The sequence below is a fragment of the Lagopus muta genome, chromosome 29, assembly GCF_023343835.1.
Source record: "Lagopus muta isolate bLagMut1 chromosome 29, bLagMut1 primary, whole genome shotgun sequence".
In the NCBI taxonomy this organism is placed as follows: Eukaryota; Metazoa; Chordata; class Aves; order Galliformes; family Phasianidae; genus Lagopus; species Lagopus muta.
In genome coordinates this window covers 2,111,636-2,127,746 of record NC_064461.1, presented here as the reverse complement: position 1 = coordinate 2,127,746, position 16,111 = coordinate 2,111,636, and the positions used below count along the sequence as shown (strand labels likewise).

Sequence of the window (16,111 nt, the reverse complement as noted above, 5' to 3'; positions counted from 1 at the left end):
TGCCCCCAGGTCCCGCTGGCCCTGCTGGCCACCAGGGCACACAGCCCACAGCCGACCTGTCGCCCACCAGGAGCCCCAGGTCCCCCTCTGCAGAGCTCCTCTCCAGCAGCTGACCCCAGTGCAGTTATTCCTCCCCGGCTGCAAGACTCTGCCCTTGCTCTTGTTAAACCCCATCTGGTTTCCTGCTGCCCAGCTCTCAGCCTGCCCACGGCTCGTCGCTCAGCACCCAGCCCTCATTTCGGAGCATCCCACCAGTTTGGCTGCCTGTCCTTGGGTGACACCGATGGAGTGGTGGGAGATAAGGAGGATGGAGAGGAATATCTCTGCCCATCGCATCCCAACCTACACCCGGAGTGACACAGCTCGGCCTCGGATGGAGGCCCCGGCTGCTTCTCTCTTCCATTACTGTGTTTCTCCTGCTGAAGATCCCCTGTTAGAACAGAATGCCTTCCAACACGCCTTCCAGTCTGTCACGCTGCATCCGTAACCAGGCTGCTGCAGCTCTGCAAGGGAGAGCTCAGCACGCAATGCAACGATGCAACAGCCCTGTTCCTACAAACGGGCCACTAGAAGGCACTGTGTGCCTGCCGCTTCAAATCAACGCACGGCCGATGGGGGGAAGGCGCTTCTCTTGAAGGCAACCACAGCGACAGCCAGAGGGGTTGATGGGGACATTGCAAAGCGCAGCGTCCGTTCGTGGTGCAGAGCGCTTTGGCAGGTTCGCACCGTGCTGAATTTGTGTTCCTCGTGTCTGCAATCCTCGCTCTTTCCATGAGCTGCAGCACCAAAAGCCCGTTTAGCACCTGCCTGAAATGCATGGACTGTTTCTGCCTCCTGAGCACACGGCGATGGCTGTGCCCGCATTGCCTTGGCGGCAGTTCCTGCGCATCCCGCATTACGTTTCCTTGAGTCAGAAAAGCGCTTCCATCGAGGAATCCTCACCATCTCCCAGTGGTTCCCCTGTCGCTCGGCCCAGCGGCACGGCCAGCCTCCGTCAGTCACACTGCTGGCTCACAGGTGGCTCCGCGTTGCTGCTCTGGGAGTCCGGCAAATTGCTGCCTTCCTTCTCTTCCATCAGCAGGGCTCTCTGTCGAGAAACTTGGTGGCCATTTAAACCCAGGAATTCAGTGAACTCGCAGCCCATGGTGCGCAGCCCTCTGCTGTCATTGTGGCATCTCATTATTGCGCAGCAAAGCTCCACCCTGCCATGGAGGCCCCCACATCTCAGGCTCAGGAGCTGACAGATCCTCACAAATCGCTGGGCTGTTCTCTGGTGGGTTGTGGTTTTGCAGTAGCAGCTTCCAGGATTTTCTGCACGCAGTATCGGCCTTTACTGAACTCCTATGTGAAACAGTTGGTTTTCTTCCACTAAGAAAGCTACTGAGCAGAGTAAAAAGTTAAAGATTTGGGGCGCTCTGAGGGGGGTAGAACTGAGCCAGGCAAAACATGAGGCAAATACAGAGGGTGGAGAGAGAGCCCAGCACGGGGCAGCAGAACGTGTTGCTCATTCTTGGAATCATTGCCCTCCTAATCCATGGAAAGCACAAATTACACCAAAGACACGACGTGTTGGTGACTGGGCTGACATGGAGACGAATCAGAGCAGCGGCGCGGGGGAGACCATGAGCCTGAGGCGCTCAGCCTCTGAGCAGCAGCAGAGCCGCACGGCGCCGCCTGGGGCCACGGGACGGACGCCACCAACAGGCGCGACTCCTCCCTGCCAACCCTGCAGCCATGAATGAACACGGCTGCTGCCACCAACATCCCTAACCTGAAATCTGGGACTGGGATTTTTTCTCATGCTGGTTAGCTGTGCCCAGGTTCGCTGAGGCTTTGCTCCCCGTGTCGGGGTTCTCCTACTCTCCTGCTGCAATCCGGAAGGCGAACGCCACGCACTCATTGCTTAACTTGGCCAGTGGGTTTGCTGCCACTGGCTGCGCCTTCAACAGTCCTATCAACGGCCCCCCAGCCTTGGGCCAAACTATCGCTCCTCCCATCCATCATTAAATCAGCAGGACTGGGCTGCTGTCCTTGGGCTCACATTCAGCGAATGATCCAAACTCCAAGAAGCGATCTGCTGCTTCTCTCGTCCTTCCAACACCTCACAGGGCGCTGCTTCACCCACCTCCTGCTTTTAACGTCCCTTCTATCGGCTGCATTTCAGCTCTGCCAGGCGTCCCCGACCCCGCACAGCTGGGTGAACCTGATTGAGATTTCTGTAACTTCTGGGGGTGCAACGCTGTTTTTCCCAGCTTGAAGCCAGACTGAAAACTTCCGATCTGTTGTCTTGTTTTACCCTTACCCCCCTTTTTTTTTGGTCATTTGACTGCTAAGACTTTTCCCGTTGGCCAGTAGCTCCTGCTGCTGTCCCAGCAGCCACCCGCAGCTCCCTGGCAGCGCGGCTCGGCCCACAGACCCGCAGGCTTTGCCGTGAAATGGCGACAGCCGCTCCGCTGCCGCCGGGCCGCTCGCTCCTCCCACGCCGCTCGCAGCGCCGGTTGGGGCCGCCGGCTCCGGCCGCCTTCCGAGCGGCGTTTCGCAGGACTCGAGCGCTCTTTGGCTCCGGGTTTCGCGCCGATGCTCAGGAGAGCCGAACGCGGCCCCGACAGCCCAGCCTCCTGGCCGGCTCTGCAGCCCGTGCTTCCATCGGCTGCTCTCATCTTTCCCACCCGGCCCCTCGCCTCGCAGTGTGAGCCATTGCTGATCTGCTCCATGCGGCTCGCTGAGCTGCTGGCAGTCTGTGCGATAAAACGAGTTCCCCGGTGGGAGATGTTACTGCAGGAGCCACCAACCTCAGAGTCATCGGCAACAGGGCTTTGGTTGCTTCTTGGGCTTCGTTGGTCCTGCAGGGAATGCTGCTGCTGCCTGAAAAGGCACTCAAAGAATGGCAGAACGGCAGAACGGCAGAACGGCAGAATGGCCGAGGTTGGAAAAGGCCTTTGAGATCTGCCCAGTCCAACCGTCCACCCGTCACCAATATTCTCACTGATCCTCGTCCCTCAGCACAAAATCCAGACGTTCCTTGAACACTCCAGGCTCGGTGACTCCATCGCTCCCTGGCAGCCCATTGCACTGCCTGACCTCTCCTGCTATCTCCTCTATTTCCTAACGTCCAGCCTGAAGCTCCCCAGTGCATCCGGAGCCCATTCCCTTCGGTCCTATCCCTGCTACACGAGAGCAGAGGCCGACCCCCCGCTCACTGCAGCCTCCCTTCAGGCAGTTATGGGGAGCAACCAGGTCTCCCCCGAGTCCCCCCTTCTCCAGGCTGAAAGCTGCACTGGTTACAGCCAGCATAGAATGAAACCCTCCATTTCCGTGGTAGTTCTGAGAAGGATCCATCTGCCACTGTTGCCCTGGAAGGTTCCCTTCCTAACGCCCTGCTCGTGCCCTGGTCCTGCCACCAGGTTCCTACACTGCTTGGCAGCGTCTGCTCCCTCTGTTTGATTGCATTCCCTTAGGACCAATTTCCATAAAATACTAAAGGGCACCGCAGCGTGTCGTCTGCATACGCACCCATCTGTCAGCTGCTTTCCTCCCTTCTAAATCACTGATTGGATTCCCGTCCTCTCTAAAATACTTCAATAGAATCACAGAACCACAGAATGGCGTGGGTTGAAAAGGCCAAACGGAGCCAGGGGAGGCTGAGGTTGGATGTAGGAGGAAGTTTTTCACACAGGTGGTGGGGCACTGTTACAGGCTGCCCAAGGGGGCTGTGGGTGCCCCAGCCCTGCAGGCATTCGAGGCCAGGCTGGATGTGGCTCTGGGCAGCCTGGGCTGCTGGTTGGTGACCTGCACACAGCAGGGGTTGGAACTGATGCTCGCTGCGCTCCTTTCAACCCGGGCCATTCTGTGAGTCCATGATTCCATGGGTCCTTACGGCGCCCTGCGGGTCTCTCCGAGTCTCGCTTTTTGCGCATGCGCACACCCGAAGGATCCGCGCACGCGCCCCTCCCCCTTGAGTAAAGGCGGCGCTGTGCGGCGCATGCGCAGAGAGCGGCGCGGCCCGGCCGTGAGGGAAGCCGGGCTGCCATGAGCGCGGCGGAGCCGCAGGGCGCCGGGCTGCGCTTCGCCGAGCGGGAGCTGAGGCGGCACGGATGGACGCGGGGTGAGCGCCGGCCCGATCGCTCCCGCTGAAGCGGCGGGGCGCGACGGCTGAAGGGTGTCTCTATCCGCAGGCCGCGGGCTGGGGAAGCGGGAGGACGGCATCGCGCGGCCCATCCGCCCGAGCGTCAAGTGCGGCACCGCGGGGGTGAGCGCGGCCTTCAGACCCCCCCCAGCCCCCGGATCGGCCCGCCGCCGCTCCTCACCCCCGTCCTTCACCGCAGGTGGGGCACGACGCTGCCGAGCAGTTCTCCTTCCACTGGTGGGATCACGTCTTCAACGAGGCGGCGGCCAACATCGCCGTGCGGGACGGGCAGGTGCGGGGCGGGGGGGGGAGTTATTGGGGGGGGGAATCATTGCAGCCCTTCTGAGCGGTGCGGGCCCTCCGCAGAACCTGAGTGCTGCCTGGAGCCCCCCCCTCCCCCCCCACTGCTATCCAGAGCTCACAGCGCCATCTGCAGCCCCTCGCTAGCTGCCCAGTGCCACCTCCAGCCTCTCCCGGTGCCCCCCGTTGTGCCTAAGCCCCTCCATAACTGCAGCGAGGCTCTGGGCTGTGACCAAGTGCTCTGTTCCTTCTCTCTGCCCCCTCCTCCCCCCCCAGGACGGGGTCTGCGTGGAGGCACGTTCAGAGCAGCGCTTTGGGCTCAGCACTAAGAAGCCCCACAAGGTCCCCCCCCCGGGCAGCACGCTGTATGGCCACTTCGTTAAGGTAACGACCCTGGAGCGGTGCTGCTTCCCAGCCTGCTGCTGCTTGCACCCCCTCCCGTTTCCATGCCCCCCTTCCTCCTTCTATTTCCATGCACCCCTTTTTGATGCCTCCAGTTCCACACCTGCCTTCTCCACATTCCCCATTTCCATGCTTTCCCATCTCCCCTGTTTCCATGTCCCAGTTCCGTGCCCACCTTCCACCTTTTTCACCTCACCATTTCCATGATCCCTTATCTCCCCTATTTCCATGCCCCTCAGTTCCACACTCGCCTTTTCCACCCCATTTCCATGCTCCCAAATCCCCCCCCCGATTTCCACACCCTTGTTTCCAAGCTCCCCTCTCCCAATTTCCACACCCCCTACTTCTACGCCCTTTTATTCCCACCCCCTATTCCCCCCATATCCGTGCTCCCAGTTCCACACCCACCTTTCCCATCCCGTTTCCACACTCTCTATCTCCCCCATTTCCACCCCCCCCATTTCCACCCCCCCCCATTTCCACACTCTCCTTTCCCATTCCACCTTTTCCTCCCCTCTATTTCCTCACCCCCTGTCCCCCCCAGTTCCATGCCCCTTTTTTCCACGCCTCCATTTCCTCCCCTCTCTTCTGACTCCCCCTACTCCCCCCCAATTCTCCCCGCTCCCCTTTTCCACGCAGGCAGCCACGCTCACGGCCCATGGGGAGGAGCCCACCAAGCAGCCGGGGGGCTCCGAGAGCAGCGAGGAGGAAGAGGAGGACAAACTGGACCGCTCTTCGGCCCGGAGGCACTGTGGCATTGAAGGGTGGGGGCAGCTGGGGGTCGTCCCGCTGCCACCTCCCGCCTGGTGACGCTGTGTCCCCTCTGTCCCCGCAGGCTGACGGATGAGGAGCTGGTGCGAGTGTGCGGGGGCCGCACGGCACACAGGTGAGCGGTTGGTTTTGGGGTGGGGGTGTCAGTGCGCCCTGGGGGGCTCCTTCCCCACCGGGTCCCTGTTGTTGCAGAGCTGCGCGGCACGGGCTGACCATGAGCGCCAAGCTGGCGCGGCTGGAGCAGCAGGAGCGCGCCTTCCTGGCTGCCAGGCAACGCGGCGGGGGGGGGCAGCCCACAGAGCCCCAGAGCAGCCCCCCGGCAGAGCTGAGGGACAGCAGGAAGAAGAAGAAGAAGAAGAGAAGGGAACCGTCGGCAGATGGAACTGATGTGGAGGAGCTGCGGAGCCAGGAGGTGAATGGAGGAGAGGAGGAGAGAGAGGAGAGGAGAAAGAAGAAGAAGAAGAGGAGGAAGGAGAAGGGGGAGGAGGTGGTTGAGATGGAGGGACCTGCAGAGGACACCGGTGGGCCAGGGGAGGCTGAGCACCACCCTGAGGTGGGGAGGAAGAAGAAGAAGAAGAAGAAGAGGCGGAGGGAGGCAGAATGAATGCAGCCACCTGGCAGGGGGGGGGGGGGGGTCCAGAACCCCCTGTGGTGCATTGGGTGCTCAGAGGGGCCTGGGGAGCTGCGTGCCCCATGGGAGCTGCCTGGAACCCAGCTCCCAGCCGGCCCTGAGGAGGGGACCAGTTTGCTGTCAGCCCATGGAGGAGCGGCGCAAAGCCAGAGCAATGTGAGGGCAGAGCAATGTGAGGGCAGAGCAATGTGAGGGCAGAGCCTGCGCAGCACTGCGTTCACCAAAGGTTTTTCTGTTTTCTAATACATTTTTATTGCACCAAACAATCCTGAAGTGACGCGGCCCTTGGCGCCCGGCTCCGTACCTGGAAGCACCTCTGGTGGGGCTGCGACCGCCCAGCACCCAGCCCTAGGGCAGCTGCAGGACGCAGTCGGTGCCTGGGTACGGAGGGAGGTTGAGGCCGTACTTCTCCTGCAGCGCCGGGGGCACAAAGCGCCCCCCCAGGAAGTGGTAGCGCCCCGAGAAATGCGCGGCTGCCTTCTTGGGGGCCGTCAGGGAGATGAGCATGTCGGGCCTCAGCCCGTCCGCCCGCCCCTTCTCCACGTCCCAGCCTGCAACACAGCCCGTGGTGGAGCGCGCTGCCAATGCGGTGCCCCCCAGCAGCGGCTCTGTGCACTCACCCGAGGGGATGTCAATGCTGGCAATGGGCACCGTGACGCCCTGCAGGGTGCTGAGGATGCTCCCAAACGGCTCCCGCACCGCTCCCTTGAAGCTGAACCCAAAGATGGCATCCACCACCAGCCCATACAGCCCGTCGATGAGCGCGGCCTGCGGCGGGGGGGAGCAGCGTGGGGTGAGGAATGGCAATGGGATCCAGCAGTGGGGTGAGGTGTGAAAATGGGGTGAGGAATGGCAATGGGATCCAGCAGTGGGGGAAGGGTGAATATGGGGGGAGGAGCAGTAGGGTGATGAGCACTGGCAGTAAGATGATCAGTAACTGGGGAGGAGCAGTATGGGGTGAGGACCAGCAGTGGGTAAGAAACCAGTATAGGGTGCTGACCAGCAGTGGGGCAAGGACCAATATGGGGTGAGGATAACAGTGGGGCAAGAACCAGTAGGGTGGTGAGGACCAATATGGGGTAAGAAGCAGCAGGGGGCTGAGGGGCAGTACAGGATGAGGACCAACAGAATGAGGAGCAGCAGAGGAGTGAGGATCAGCAGGGAGGTGAAGAGCAGTGCGGGGTGAGGACCAGAATGGGGTGGTGATGATGGCTGGCAGAGGGTGAGGAGCAGCGGGGTGGAGTGGAGCGGGGTTGGGTGAGGATCAACAGGAGGTCAGGCCTGGCAGAGCGGGGGAGCAGCAGGGTGGCAAGGAGTGGAACAGCCCAGCAGTGGGTCGCGAGGCTCGAGGCTCGCCTGCAGGACGCAGCCACGGCCCCAGGGCGTCTGCTCACCTCCGCCGGGAAGTCGGTGAGGAAGGGGATGTCCATCTTCTGGCACTGCGTGGTCAGCGCCTCGAAGAGCGGCTTGCTGGGCCGCTTGGGGTAGTGCACGGTGGGGTGGTAGCCCTGCGGGGACGGCGCTGCTCAGCACTGAGCTGGGGGGGCGCGGAGCCCTGAATGCAGCCCCCCTTCGGGGCACTCACAAACATTTTCAGGTGCCGGGCGCACACCAAACCGTCGCCGCCGTTGTTGCCCGGCCCGCAGAGCACCAGCACGGCTGGGGGGCTGGTGGGGAAGGAGTCGGGGGGGTACGCCTGGAGGAGGGGGAGCGCGTTGGGTTGGGCCGGGCGGTGGGGGGTCACCCCGCAGCCCCCCCCCCCCCGCCGTGCTCCCACCTTGGCGATGGCGGTGGCGCAGCTCAGCCCCGCCAGCTCCATCAGTTGGTCCACGCTGAATTTATAGTCGGTGAAGAGCTCCTGGTCGATGGCCTGAGCCTCCTCCTGCCTGGGGGGCGGGGGGGACGTGAGACCCGGTGCTGCGGGGTCACAGCGCTGCCCTCCGGCACCACAAAGCACGTGGGGTTGGGGGCGCTCTGCATCCCACACCCCCCCCTGCGCCTCCCACAGCATGGCCCCGTGCCCACCCCCCTGCCCCCCATATCCAAAGAAGCGCAGCCCCCCCTCCCGGGCACCCCCTCTGCACACCCCCCTGTGCCCTCTGTACCCGGGAAAGCACCGCTCCCTCTGCACGCCCTATGCAACCCCCGTACACCCCCCGTATCCCCCCACTGCCCCATCACCCCCCATACCCACCCCCACTGCCCCATCCCTGAGCCAGCACGGCCCCACACCCCGTCCCCCCTGTACTCCCCTATAGCCCCCCCGGCCCTATACTCGAGGTACTGCGGACCCCTTTGCACCCCTTCGCACTCCCCCGTGCCCCCCCGCTGCCCCGTACCCGAGGCAACGCGGTCCCCCCGTACCGCCCTACGCCTCCCCTCCCCCCCATACCCCACCTCGCCCCATACCCGACCTACCGCGGACCCCCCCGTAGCCCCACCGTCCATCCCTGAGGAAGCCCCGTCCCCCCGCACCGTCTCGCCCTGCTCCCCCCATTCACCGCCCTTTACCCCACTCTGTTCCCCGCCCCCCCGTCCCGTACCCGAGGTACCGCGGCCTCCCCTCGCTCTGTCCGTGCATGGCGCGCTGCGGGGAGCGGCCCCAGCCCCACTCCGGACCCCAGACCCGCCTCGGGCAGCGGCCCCCCGCCGCCACCAGCAGCCCCAGCCCCCAGCCCAGCCCCCAACCCAGCCCCCAGCCGAGCCGTGTCCGCATGCGGCGTAGAGGAGCGGGGACGCGCACGGCGCACGCGCGGAACGGAGCGGGCGGAGCTGCGGGGAACGGCGCGGTGCTGCCCTGCAGCGGTCGGGCGGTGCGGGGCTGCGCTGAGTTGTGCTGCGCTGCGTTGGATTGCACTGCGTTGTACTGCATCGCACATTGCTGTGCTGTGTTCCGCTGCATTACTTTGTGTTGCACTGCGTTGCACTGCATTGTGTTGTGCTGCATTACTTTGTGTTAGGCTGCGTTGCTTTACGTTGTGCTGCATTGCATTGTGTTGTATTGTGCTGTGCTTTGTTGCTCTGTGTTGCATTGCATTGCAATGTTGTGTTGCACTTCGTTGCTTTGTATTGCGCTGTGCTGCGTTGCTGTGTTGCTGTGTTGCACTGTGTTGCACTCTGCTGTGCTGTGTTGCAGTGCATTGCATTGCATTGCAGTATTGTTTTGTGTTGCATTGCTTTGCACTGCACTGTGCTGTGTTGCACTACTTTACACTGCATTGTTTTGCATTGCACTGTGCTGTGTTGCACTGTTGTGTTGCACTGCATGGTGTTGCACTCTGTTGCACTGTGCTGCACTGCTCTGTGTTGCACCGCGTTGTAATGCCTTGTGTTGCACCGTACTGCTCTGTGCTGCACTGTGTTGTGTTGCATTGCTGTGTTGCATTGATCTGTGTTGCACTGTATTGTGCTGCATTGTTCTGTTGCACCACATTGTGCTGCATTGCTCCATGTTGCATTGCTCTGTGCTGCATTGCTCAATGTTGCATTGCTGTGTTGCATTGCTCTGTGTTATACCATGTTGCTCCATGTTGCACTGCGTTGTGTTGCATTGCTCTGTGTTGTATTGCTTCATGTTGCATTGTTCTGTGTTGCACTGCATTGTGCTGCATTGCTCTGTGTTACACCATGTTGCTCTGTGTTGCACCGCATTATATTGCATTGCTCTGTGTTGCACCGTGTTGTGTTGTATTGCTCTGTATTGCATTGCCCTGCACAGTTTTGCTCCATGTTGCATTACCCTGTGTTGCATTGCTCTGTGTTGCATTGCTCTGTGTTGCATTGCTCTGTGTTGCATTGCCCTGCACCACTTTGCCCTGCACCGCTTTGCTCCGTGTTGCATTGCTGTGTTGCTCCGTGCTGCATTGCTCTGTGTTGCTCCATGTTGCTCCGTACTGTGTTGCTGTGTTGCTCCGTGCTGCATTGCTCTGTGTTGCTCCGTGTTGCATTGCTCTGCATTGCTCTGCATTGCTCCCTGCTCACCTCAGCGAAGCAGCACAGACTGAGACCCCTGAGATGAAGCCCCCTCCCGCCCCTTCCTGCTCCCCCAGCACGCGGCGCGCAGCCCTGAGCCACCGCTCTGCTCCTGGGGCCTGGGGTGCACGGCTCCCCCCCGCCCCTTCCTCTGCTCTGATTGGTCGGCACTCGGCTGGCCGTGAGGCGGCGCTGCGCCCAGGTTGCCCAGAAGGCCGGCGCTGTTCTGCCTGACCGAGGGCTGACGAACCATTGACGGATGGTTGACCAACAGTTGACCAACAGTTGACAAACAGTTGACCAGTGTTTGGTTTGTCAGTGGTTGACCAACCATTGATCGATATTTGGCCAATGGCTGACCAGCAATTGACCAATGGTTGGCCAATGGTTGACCAGCAGTTGCCCAATGGCCAGCACTGTGCACAGGTGGCCCAAAAGGCTTTTGGGATCCCAGCTGAGTCAGGCCTGTGTGGCCCCATGAGGGCCGGCTCTGCTGATAGGTAACAATGGTGGGACAAGAGGAGCTGGGCTCTCAGTGCGGCTGGGCAGTCGGGCCGCACCTTGGGATCGTTTCTTCTCCCCGAAAGCAGTCACTGAAACTGCCCAAGAAGGGGAAGGGGGTCACCGTCCCTGGAGGCGTTCAGGCACCACAGAGATGTGGCACGTGGGGCTGTGGGTTGGGGGGCTGCGTTGGGGCTCTTGGGGATCCTTTCCAACCGTAATGATTCCACGGCTCCATGAAAGCACACCTTTATGAGCACATCTCACAGCACAAGAAAGCAGGCGGCTCCGTGCCGCGTCGGGTGCTGGAAGCGCAGCTCTGCTCCCTGCTCCTCCCGGCGCTCACAGGAGACTGCAGAGCTCAGACAGCACCGTGCAGCCCCCCCGGCCCCCCGGTCCGGCCCTGGTGCTGCGGGGGGAGTCCGGGGCTGTTTGCAGCGCTATCACTGCGGGGATGCAGGGTGGGAGCGCGGGGGGCTGGCGGAGCTTTGGTGCTGGGGAAGCGCAGCGTTACGGTTTGCAGGAGGTTCCTCATTGGATCGTTGTTTGGGGGGGTGGGGGGGATATTTTACTTCTGCCCTTCCCCCTCCCCCTCTGGTTCAAATTGCCCACCCCCATTTCTGGAAGGAAAATTTCTTTCCAGGGCTGTGTGCCCAGGCTGGGATGGACACAGCGCTGCCCCACACATGGGGGGCTCCATCCCCCACGGCAATAACCCCACACGCTCTGGCCCTGCACACCCCCTCACCTGACCCCACAGGCGGTGCCCCCGGCGCAGCTTCACCCCCATCCTGCCCTGTGTCCCGGAAGGACCTGCAGGGGATGCAGGAGGGAAGATTTACTGCACAGGTGATGCTGGGAGCGCCCCACAGAGGAGCACGGGGCAGAACCCTACTCACACCATGCGGCCCCGTAGCTGAGTCCCACTGATGTGGGGCAGTGGGGAGCAGAGCTGCAGCGGGACGAGGTCCTGTGGGGCAGCAGCACAATGAAGGGGTGGCGTGGGGTCTGTGCATGATGTCCCCATCCACCAACCGCCCCCCTTGGTGCATGCAAGCACGGCTCAGGAGCACACAGAGCTTTGCTGCTGTCCCCGTACCCCACCAGCCCCCCAATCCCAACCCTGTGATGGGGGGCTGCTCACCAGGGCCGGGTTGGGCCGCAGGCAGAGCTGCAGCTGGAGGGTGCGGGTCAGCCCAGCGACGATCCGCTTGCCATCTGCCCTGCGGGTGCCCTGTGCAGGAGACCCACTGACACAGAGCCCGTCCCCAGGGGACGGTGGGCGCACGCCAACGTGGGGTCCATCCCGGGGTCCCCTGTACCTGGCAGCGGGGCAGCAGCCTCAGGGCCTCCTGGTAGTGCCCTACAGCCCTCTGGGGGTCCCCCAGGTGGAAGCGGGCAGCCCCCAGCCCCTCACATGCTTTGCACTGCCCCAGCACATCCCCTGCGGGCCAAAGGGTTGCATTGGTTCTGGCCGCGCGGTGAAGCATCGCAGGGCCGCTGCAAGCTCTGCTGGCCGCTGCGCGGCTCCGACACGTGGCACCGGGGTCTCCTGGGGCAGCCGCCCTTACCCGAGTCGCGGAAGGCCTGCAGGGCATGCAGGTAGTTCTCTGCAGCGGCCTCGTGCTCCCCGAGCTGGCTGAAGGCGTACGCCAAGTTCCCAAAGCACTGCCCCTGCGCCCTCCGGTTCCCCGCAGCGCCTGCAATTCATTGCTGGGGGTTCATTTCCATGCCCACCCCCCCCAGAGCGAGGCTGTGACGCCGTACCGTGCAGCGCTGCCGCTCGCCGGTGTGGGGCCAGGGCTGCAGCGAAGTGTTGCAGGGCATTGCGGGCAGCGCCCAGGTTCTGCAGCACTGCGGCCTCCCTGCTGCATCCCGGTGCTCTGCGGCACGCGGCGAGCGCGCGCTCAAAGCTCTCTGCAGCCAGCGGGAAGATGCGCAGCTGGGAGTAGCCGAGGCCGATGTCGTTGTAGAGCTTCCCTGGGGGGCAAAGAGGAGCGTTGGGTCAGGGGCTGCATCCATGCGATGGGAGCAGAGGGGTGGGTTGGGGTCTGCACCCATGCGATGGGTCCCGGTGCGGCGTTACCCTGCAGGGTCGGGTCTGTGATGCTGTCACAAAGCGCCCGGCACCGGGCGAGGGTCCCCGCGACTTCTGCAGCCCCGAATCGCCCGCTCTGCAGCATGGAGCCGCTCGCTCTGCTCAGCGCCACGGCGGCCGCCTCGGGGCAGCGGACCCCCTCGTAGCCCCGCGCCGCCTCCAGGAAGCAGCGGGCCGCTCTCCCGGGCTCCCGCATGCCCAGGTAGCAGCAGCCCATCGCCGCGCTGCTCCCCGCCCCGTCCGAATCCCGCAGAGCCTCCGGGAAATCCCGCAGCCCTTCGTGAGCCGCAGCGACGTCGAAACGGAGCCCCTCCGGCCGTTCCCCGTCCGAAGGTCGGGATTTGAGGAGGAATTTCAGCCCCTTCCCGGGCTTCCCGGCCTCCACGTAGGCGGCCCCCAGGCGGAAGGCGCAATCCCTGCGCAGCCGTGGGGTGGGGGTGCGCAGCGAGAGCCCCACCGCCCTCCTGAAGCAGCCCAGTGCCCCCCGCGTGTCCCCCAGCCCCAGCGCCCGGCACCCGGCCCGCGTCAGCCCCTCGATTTCGGCCACTCGCCCCGCTCCGTCGTCCCCGTCCTCCCCGTCGCCCCCCTCCCCCGAAATGGGTTTCTCCTTCCCTTTCCTCCGGCGTTTCCTCCCGGGGGCTGCGGGGGCCGGGGGGGTCGTGGGCTCCTCGGAAGCCATGGGCAGAGCTGAGCCGGCGGCTGCGGGGGGAGCACCGGGGGTCTGCCTGGAGACGAGCATAGGGACGCAGGGCCATTAAGGTGAGAAGACAGCCGTACAACTGAGTCCAGCCATCAGCCCATCCCCGCCCGTAGCACCACTCGCAGATCATGGAACCGCTCCGGTTGGGAAAGACCCCCAGGGTCTCCCCATCCGGCCCCCTTCGCTCGCCCCCCCGCACCCAGTCATGGGATCGTTCTGTCTGGAAATACCCCCGACATTGCCACCCATCGGCCCATGGGCACCCTTCCCACTCATGGAGCCATTAGGGCTGGAAAAGACCCCCACCCCATTCTCCCACCCCCCCTAAGCACGTCCCTGTGTTCCCCATCTCCGCGGTGCCTGAACTCTTCCAGGAACAGCGACACCCCTCCCAAAATGGAGCAGTTCCAACCACCTTTCTTCCCGAAGGTAAACGGACCCCAGCACCCGACCCGAACCCCCGGCGCAACGTGAGTCCAATTTGCTGCCAGAACGGGAGCAGAGCCGCCTCCCCCCGCGGAGCTGCCCGAGGCCGGGGGCTGTGAGCAGCGGATGGAGCCGCGGCTGCTCCCCTCGTAGCGGTGCGGCGGCTGCTCGGCGTCCCCCCAGCCCCAAGCACCCCGTCTGCTTCTCCCTGTGCCATTTACTCACGGATTTGGGGAGGGGGCGATCGTGGCTGCCGTGCCCCCCTCTCCCCCCTCCCAGGGAAGGGTCCCAGGAGCGACCCCAACCCCGCAGCCTCCGGGCGGCGGTGAGAGCCGTGTTCGTGCGCGCTCCCAGAGGGCTCCCCTGGCGATGGCCCCGGTGGCTCCGGTTACCGATCGTCACCGTGCCGCGGTGAGCGGCTCCAGCGGCTGCGCTGCTGCCACGGCCCGGCTGCGGGAGCGGGGCTGAGCGGCTCCGATGTCCGTCCAGCAGCACCAAGCGTTAGGAAGGCGGTCAGGAAGGCTCGGAGGTGTTTCGGAAGGCTGGGACAGGAGCTGCAGTCTTTGTGCCCATAACCGACTGCATCCGCCTCACCTCCGTGATTATGAACTACTTCACCCGGATATTGGGAGCGCATTGCTGTGAATCAGGGCCTGATCTTAAAATCGTGAGAGCAGCTGAGCACCAACGATGGGAGCAATGTGGGGTCACAGGTTAGGGGTGGAGTTTGGGACATAGAACAGGCGTGGAATATCATCATATATTCATAATATATAATATATTCGTTATATATTATATATCATTATCATTATCAATCATTATAATATTCATAATATATAATGAAGTTCTAGGATTAATTGTAAGGAAGGAGTTCTGCCCCCTTCTCGGCCGAATAAAACATGCCTGCCCTACAGCGACTTCGTGCTCATAGAGTTTGTTCTGCAAGCCACTGGAAAGCCTCACCTACAGGATAGGTGATGAAAACTATCAGAGACCCCCCCAAAAGAACCACGGCAGCGGAGACCGTGAAAATAAAAACTCGTACCTTGTTCTAATGCAGAAACAGCGCCGGATTCCCGCAGGATGCGGCGGCGTCGGGAAGGTCGTGAGCCCGAGCCGCGATGGGAGCGGAGCGCAATTCCTCCTTTGGCCAGCAGGGGGCGCGCGCCGCTGGCTGCCATAGAGAATCAACTCGGCTGCTCTCACGGGGGTCGGCGGACGGAAATCTTCGGTTCGGAGCTGCGATGGGCGGCACAGGGGGGACAGCGACACTGCTGCGATGTGACATTGCTGTGATGTGACACTGCTGCGGTGTGGACCACTGCTGTGATGTGATACTGCTGTGATGTGACACTGCTGTGATGGTGACATTGCTGTGATGGTGACATTGCTGTGATGGTGACACTGCTGTGATGTGACATTGCTGTGATGGTGACACTGCTGTGATGTGACATTGCTGTGATGGTGACACTGCTGTGATGGTGACATTGCTGTGATGGTGACACTGCTGTGATGTGACATTGCTGTGATGGTGACACTGCTGTGATGGTGACATTGCTGTGCTGGTGACACTGCTGTGATGTGACACTGCTGTGATGGTGACATTGCTGTGATGGTGACATTGCTGTGATGGGTGACACTGCTGTGATGGTGACATTGCTGTGTGCTGGTGACACTGCTGTGATGTGACACTGCTGTGATGGTGACACTGCTGTGATGGTGACATTGCTGTGATGTGACATTGGTGTGATGTGACACAGCTGTGATGGTGACACTGCTGTGATGGTGACACGACCGTGTCGGGTGACATTGCTGTACCGGGTACCACAGCTGCGGGATCCCCCCAGCACCGCCCACGCTGCGCCCCATTGACTCCAACAGCACGAACTACAACTCCCAGCAGCCCCCCGCGCGGCTCCACGTGACTGCTCTCCTCTGCGTCACGTGACCCCCGGCGGGAGATTCAAATCTCGGCCATGACGGAGCGGAACGGCCGCAATGTGAGCGGGGAGCCGGGAGCCGGGAGCCGGGAGCGGGGAGCCGATGCTTTGGGCGGGTTGGGATTTGGGAGCTGCTGTGTTTGGGGCTGGGGGGCGTTTGGGGGTGTTTTGTGTCCGGGGTGTGTGGGGGTTGTTTGGTGCTGCGGGGGCTGCTACCCCCCACTTGGGAAGGTCCCTCATCCCT

At 62.5% G+C, this 16,111-nt stretch overlaps 3 protein-coding genes across 3 annotated transcripts; 1 reads left to right on the top strand and 2 right to left on the bottom strand.

Annotated features, from left to right (window-relative positions):
- Positions 1-2,435: 2,435 nt before the first annotated feature.
- On the top strand, positions 2,436-6,439 carry GPATCH4 (G-patch domain containing 4). The gene is made up of 8 exons (XM_048928916.1): positions 2,436-2,689; positions 3,966-4,105; positions 4,176-4,249; positions 4,326-4,418; positions 4,703-4,810; positions 5,468-5,574; positions 5,664-5,714; positions 5,792-6,439. Exons 1-8 carry the CDS (start codon positions 2,436-2,438, stop codon positions 6,201-6,203), a joined length of 1,239 nt encoding a protein of 412 aa, XP_048784873.1. The 3' UTR covers positions 6,204-6,439.
- A 24-nt stretch (positions 6,440-6,463) lies between these two features.
- Positions 6,464-8,957, bottom strand: NAXE (NAD(P)HX epimerase). Its single transcript, XM_048928971.1, has 6 exons — positions 8,774-8,957; positions 8,008-8,116; positions 7,816-7,926; positions 7,625-7,738; positions 6,851-6,998; positions 6,464-6,781 (listed from the first exon to the last, which is right to left on the bottom strand). Exons 1-6 carry the CDS (start codon positions 8,944-8,946, stop codon positions 6,579-6,581), a joined length of 858 nt encoding a protein of 285 aa, XP_048784928.1. The 5' UTR covers positions 8,947-8,957; the 3' UTR covers positions 6,464-6,578.
- Positions 8,958-11,045: 2,088 nt separating this feature from the next.
- On the bottom strand, positions 11,046-13,850 carry TTC24 (tetratricopeptide repeat domain 24). Its single transcript, XM_048929248.1, is given in 10 exon segments — positions 11,046-11,197; positions 11,452-11,516; positions 11,603-11,673; positions 11,848-11,937; positions 12,026-12,147; positions 12,275-12,403; positions 12,471-12,683; positions 12,790-13,487; positions 13,489-13,527; positions 13,831-13,850. Coding segments are annotated over 10 exon segments (1,599 nt in total).
- Between the last annotated feature and the right edge of the window lie 2,261 nt (positions 13,851-16,111).

Coding starts and splice junctions, on each gene's coding strand:
- GPATCH4 (XM_048928916.1), top strand. CDS start 2,436: ATGGCGACAGCCGCTCCGCTGCCGCCGGGCCGCTCGCTCCTCCCACGC. Junction 4,419..4,702: donor TCGCCGTGCGGGACGGGCAG/GTGCGGGGCGGG, acceptor CTCCCCCCCCAG/GACGGGGTCTGCGTGGAGGC. Junction 5,575..5,663: donor GACCGCTCTTCGGCCCGGAG/GCACTGTGGCAT, acceptor CTGTCCCCGCAG/GCTGACGGATGAGGAGCTGG.
- NAXE (XM_048928971.1), bottom strand. CDS start 8,946: ATGCGGACACGGCTCGGCTGGGGGCTGGGTTGGGGGCTGGGCTGGGGG. Junction 7,927..8,007: donor GCGCCACCGCCATCGCCAAG/GTGGGAGCACGG, acceptor CCCCTCCTCCAG/GCGTACCCCCCCGACTCCTT. Junction 7,739..7,815: donor CCCGGCACCTGAAAATGTTT/GTGAGTGCCCCG, acceptor CCGTCCCCGCAG/GGCTACCACCCCACCGTGCA.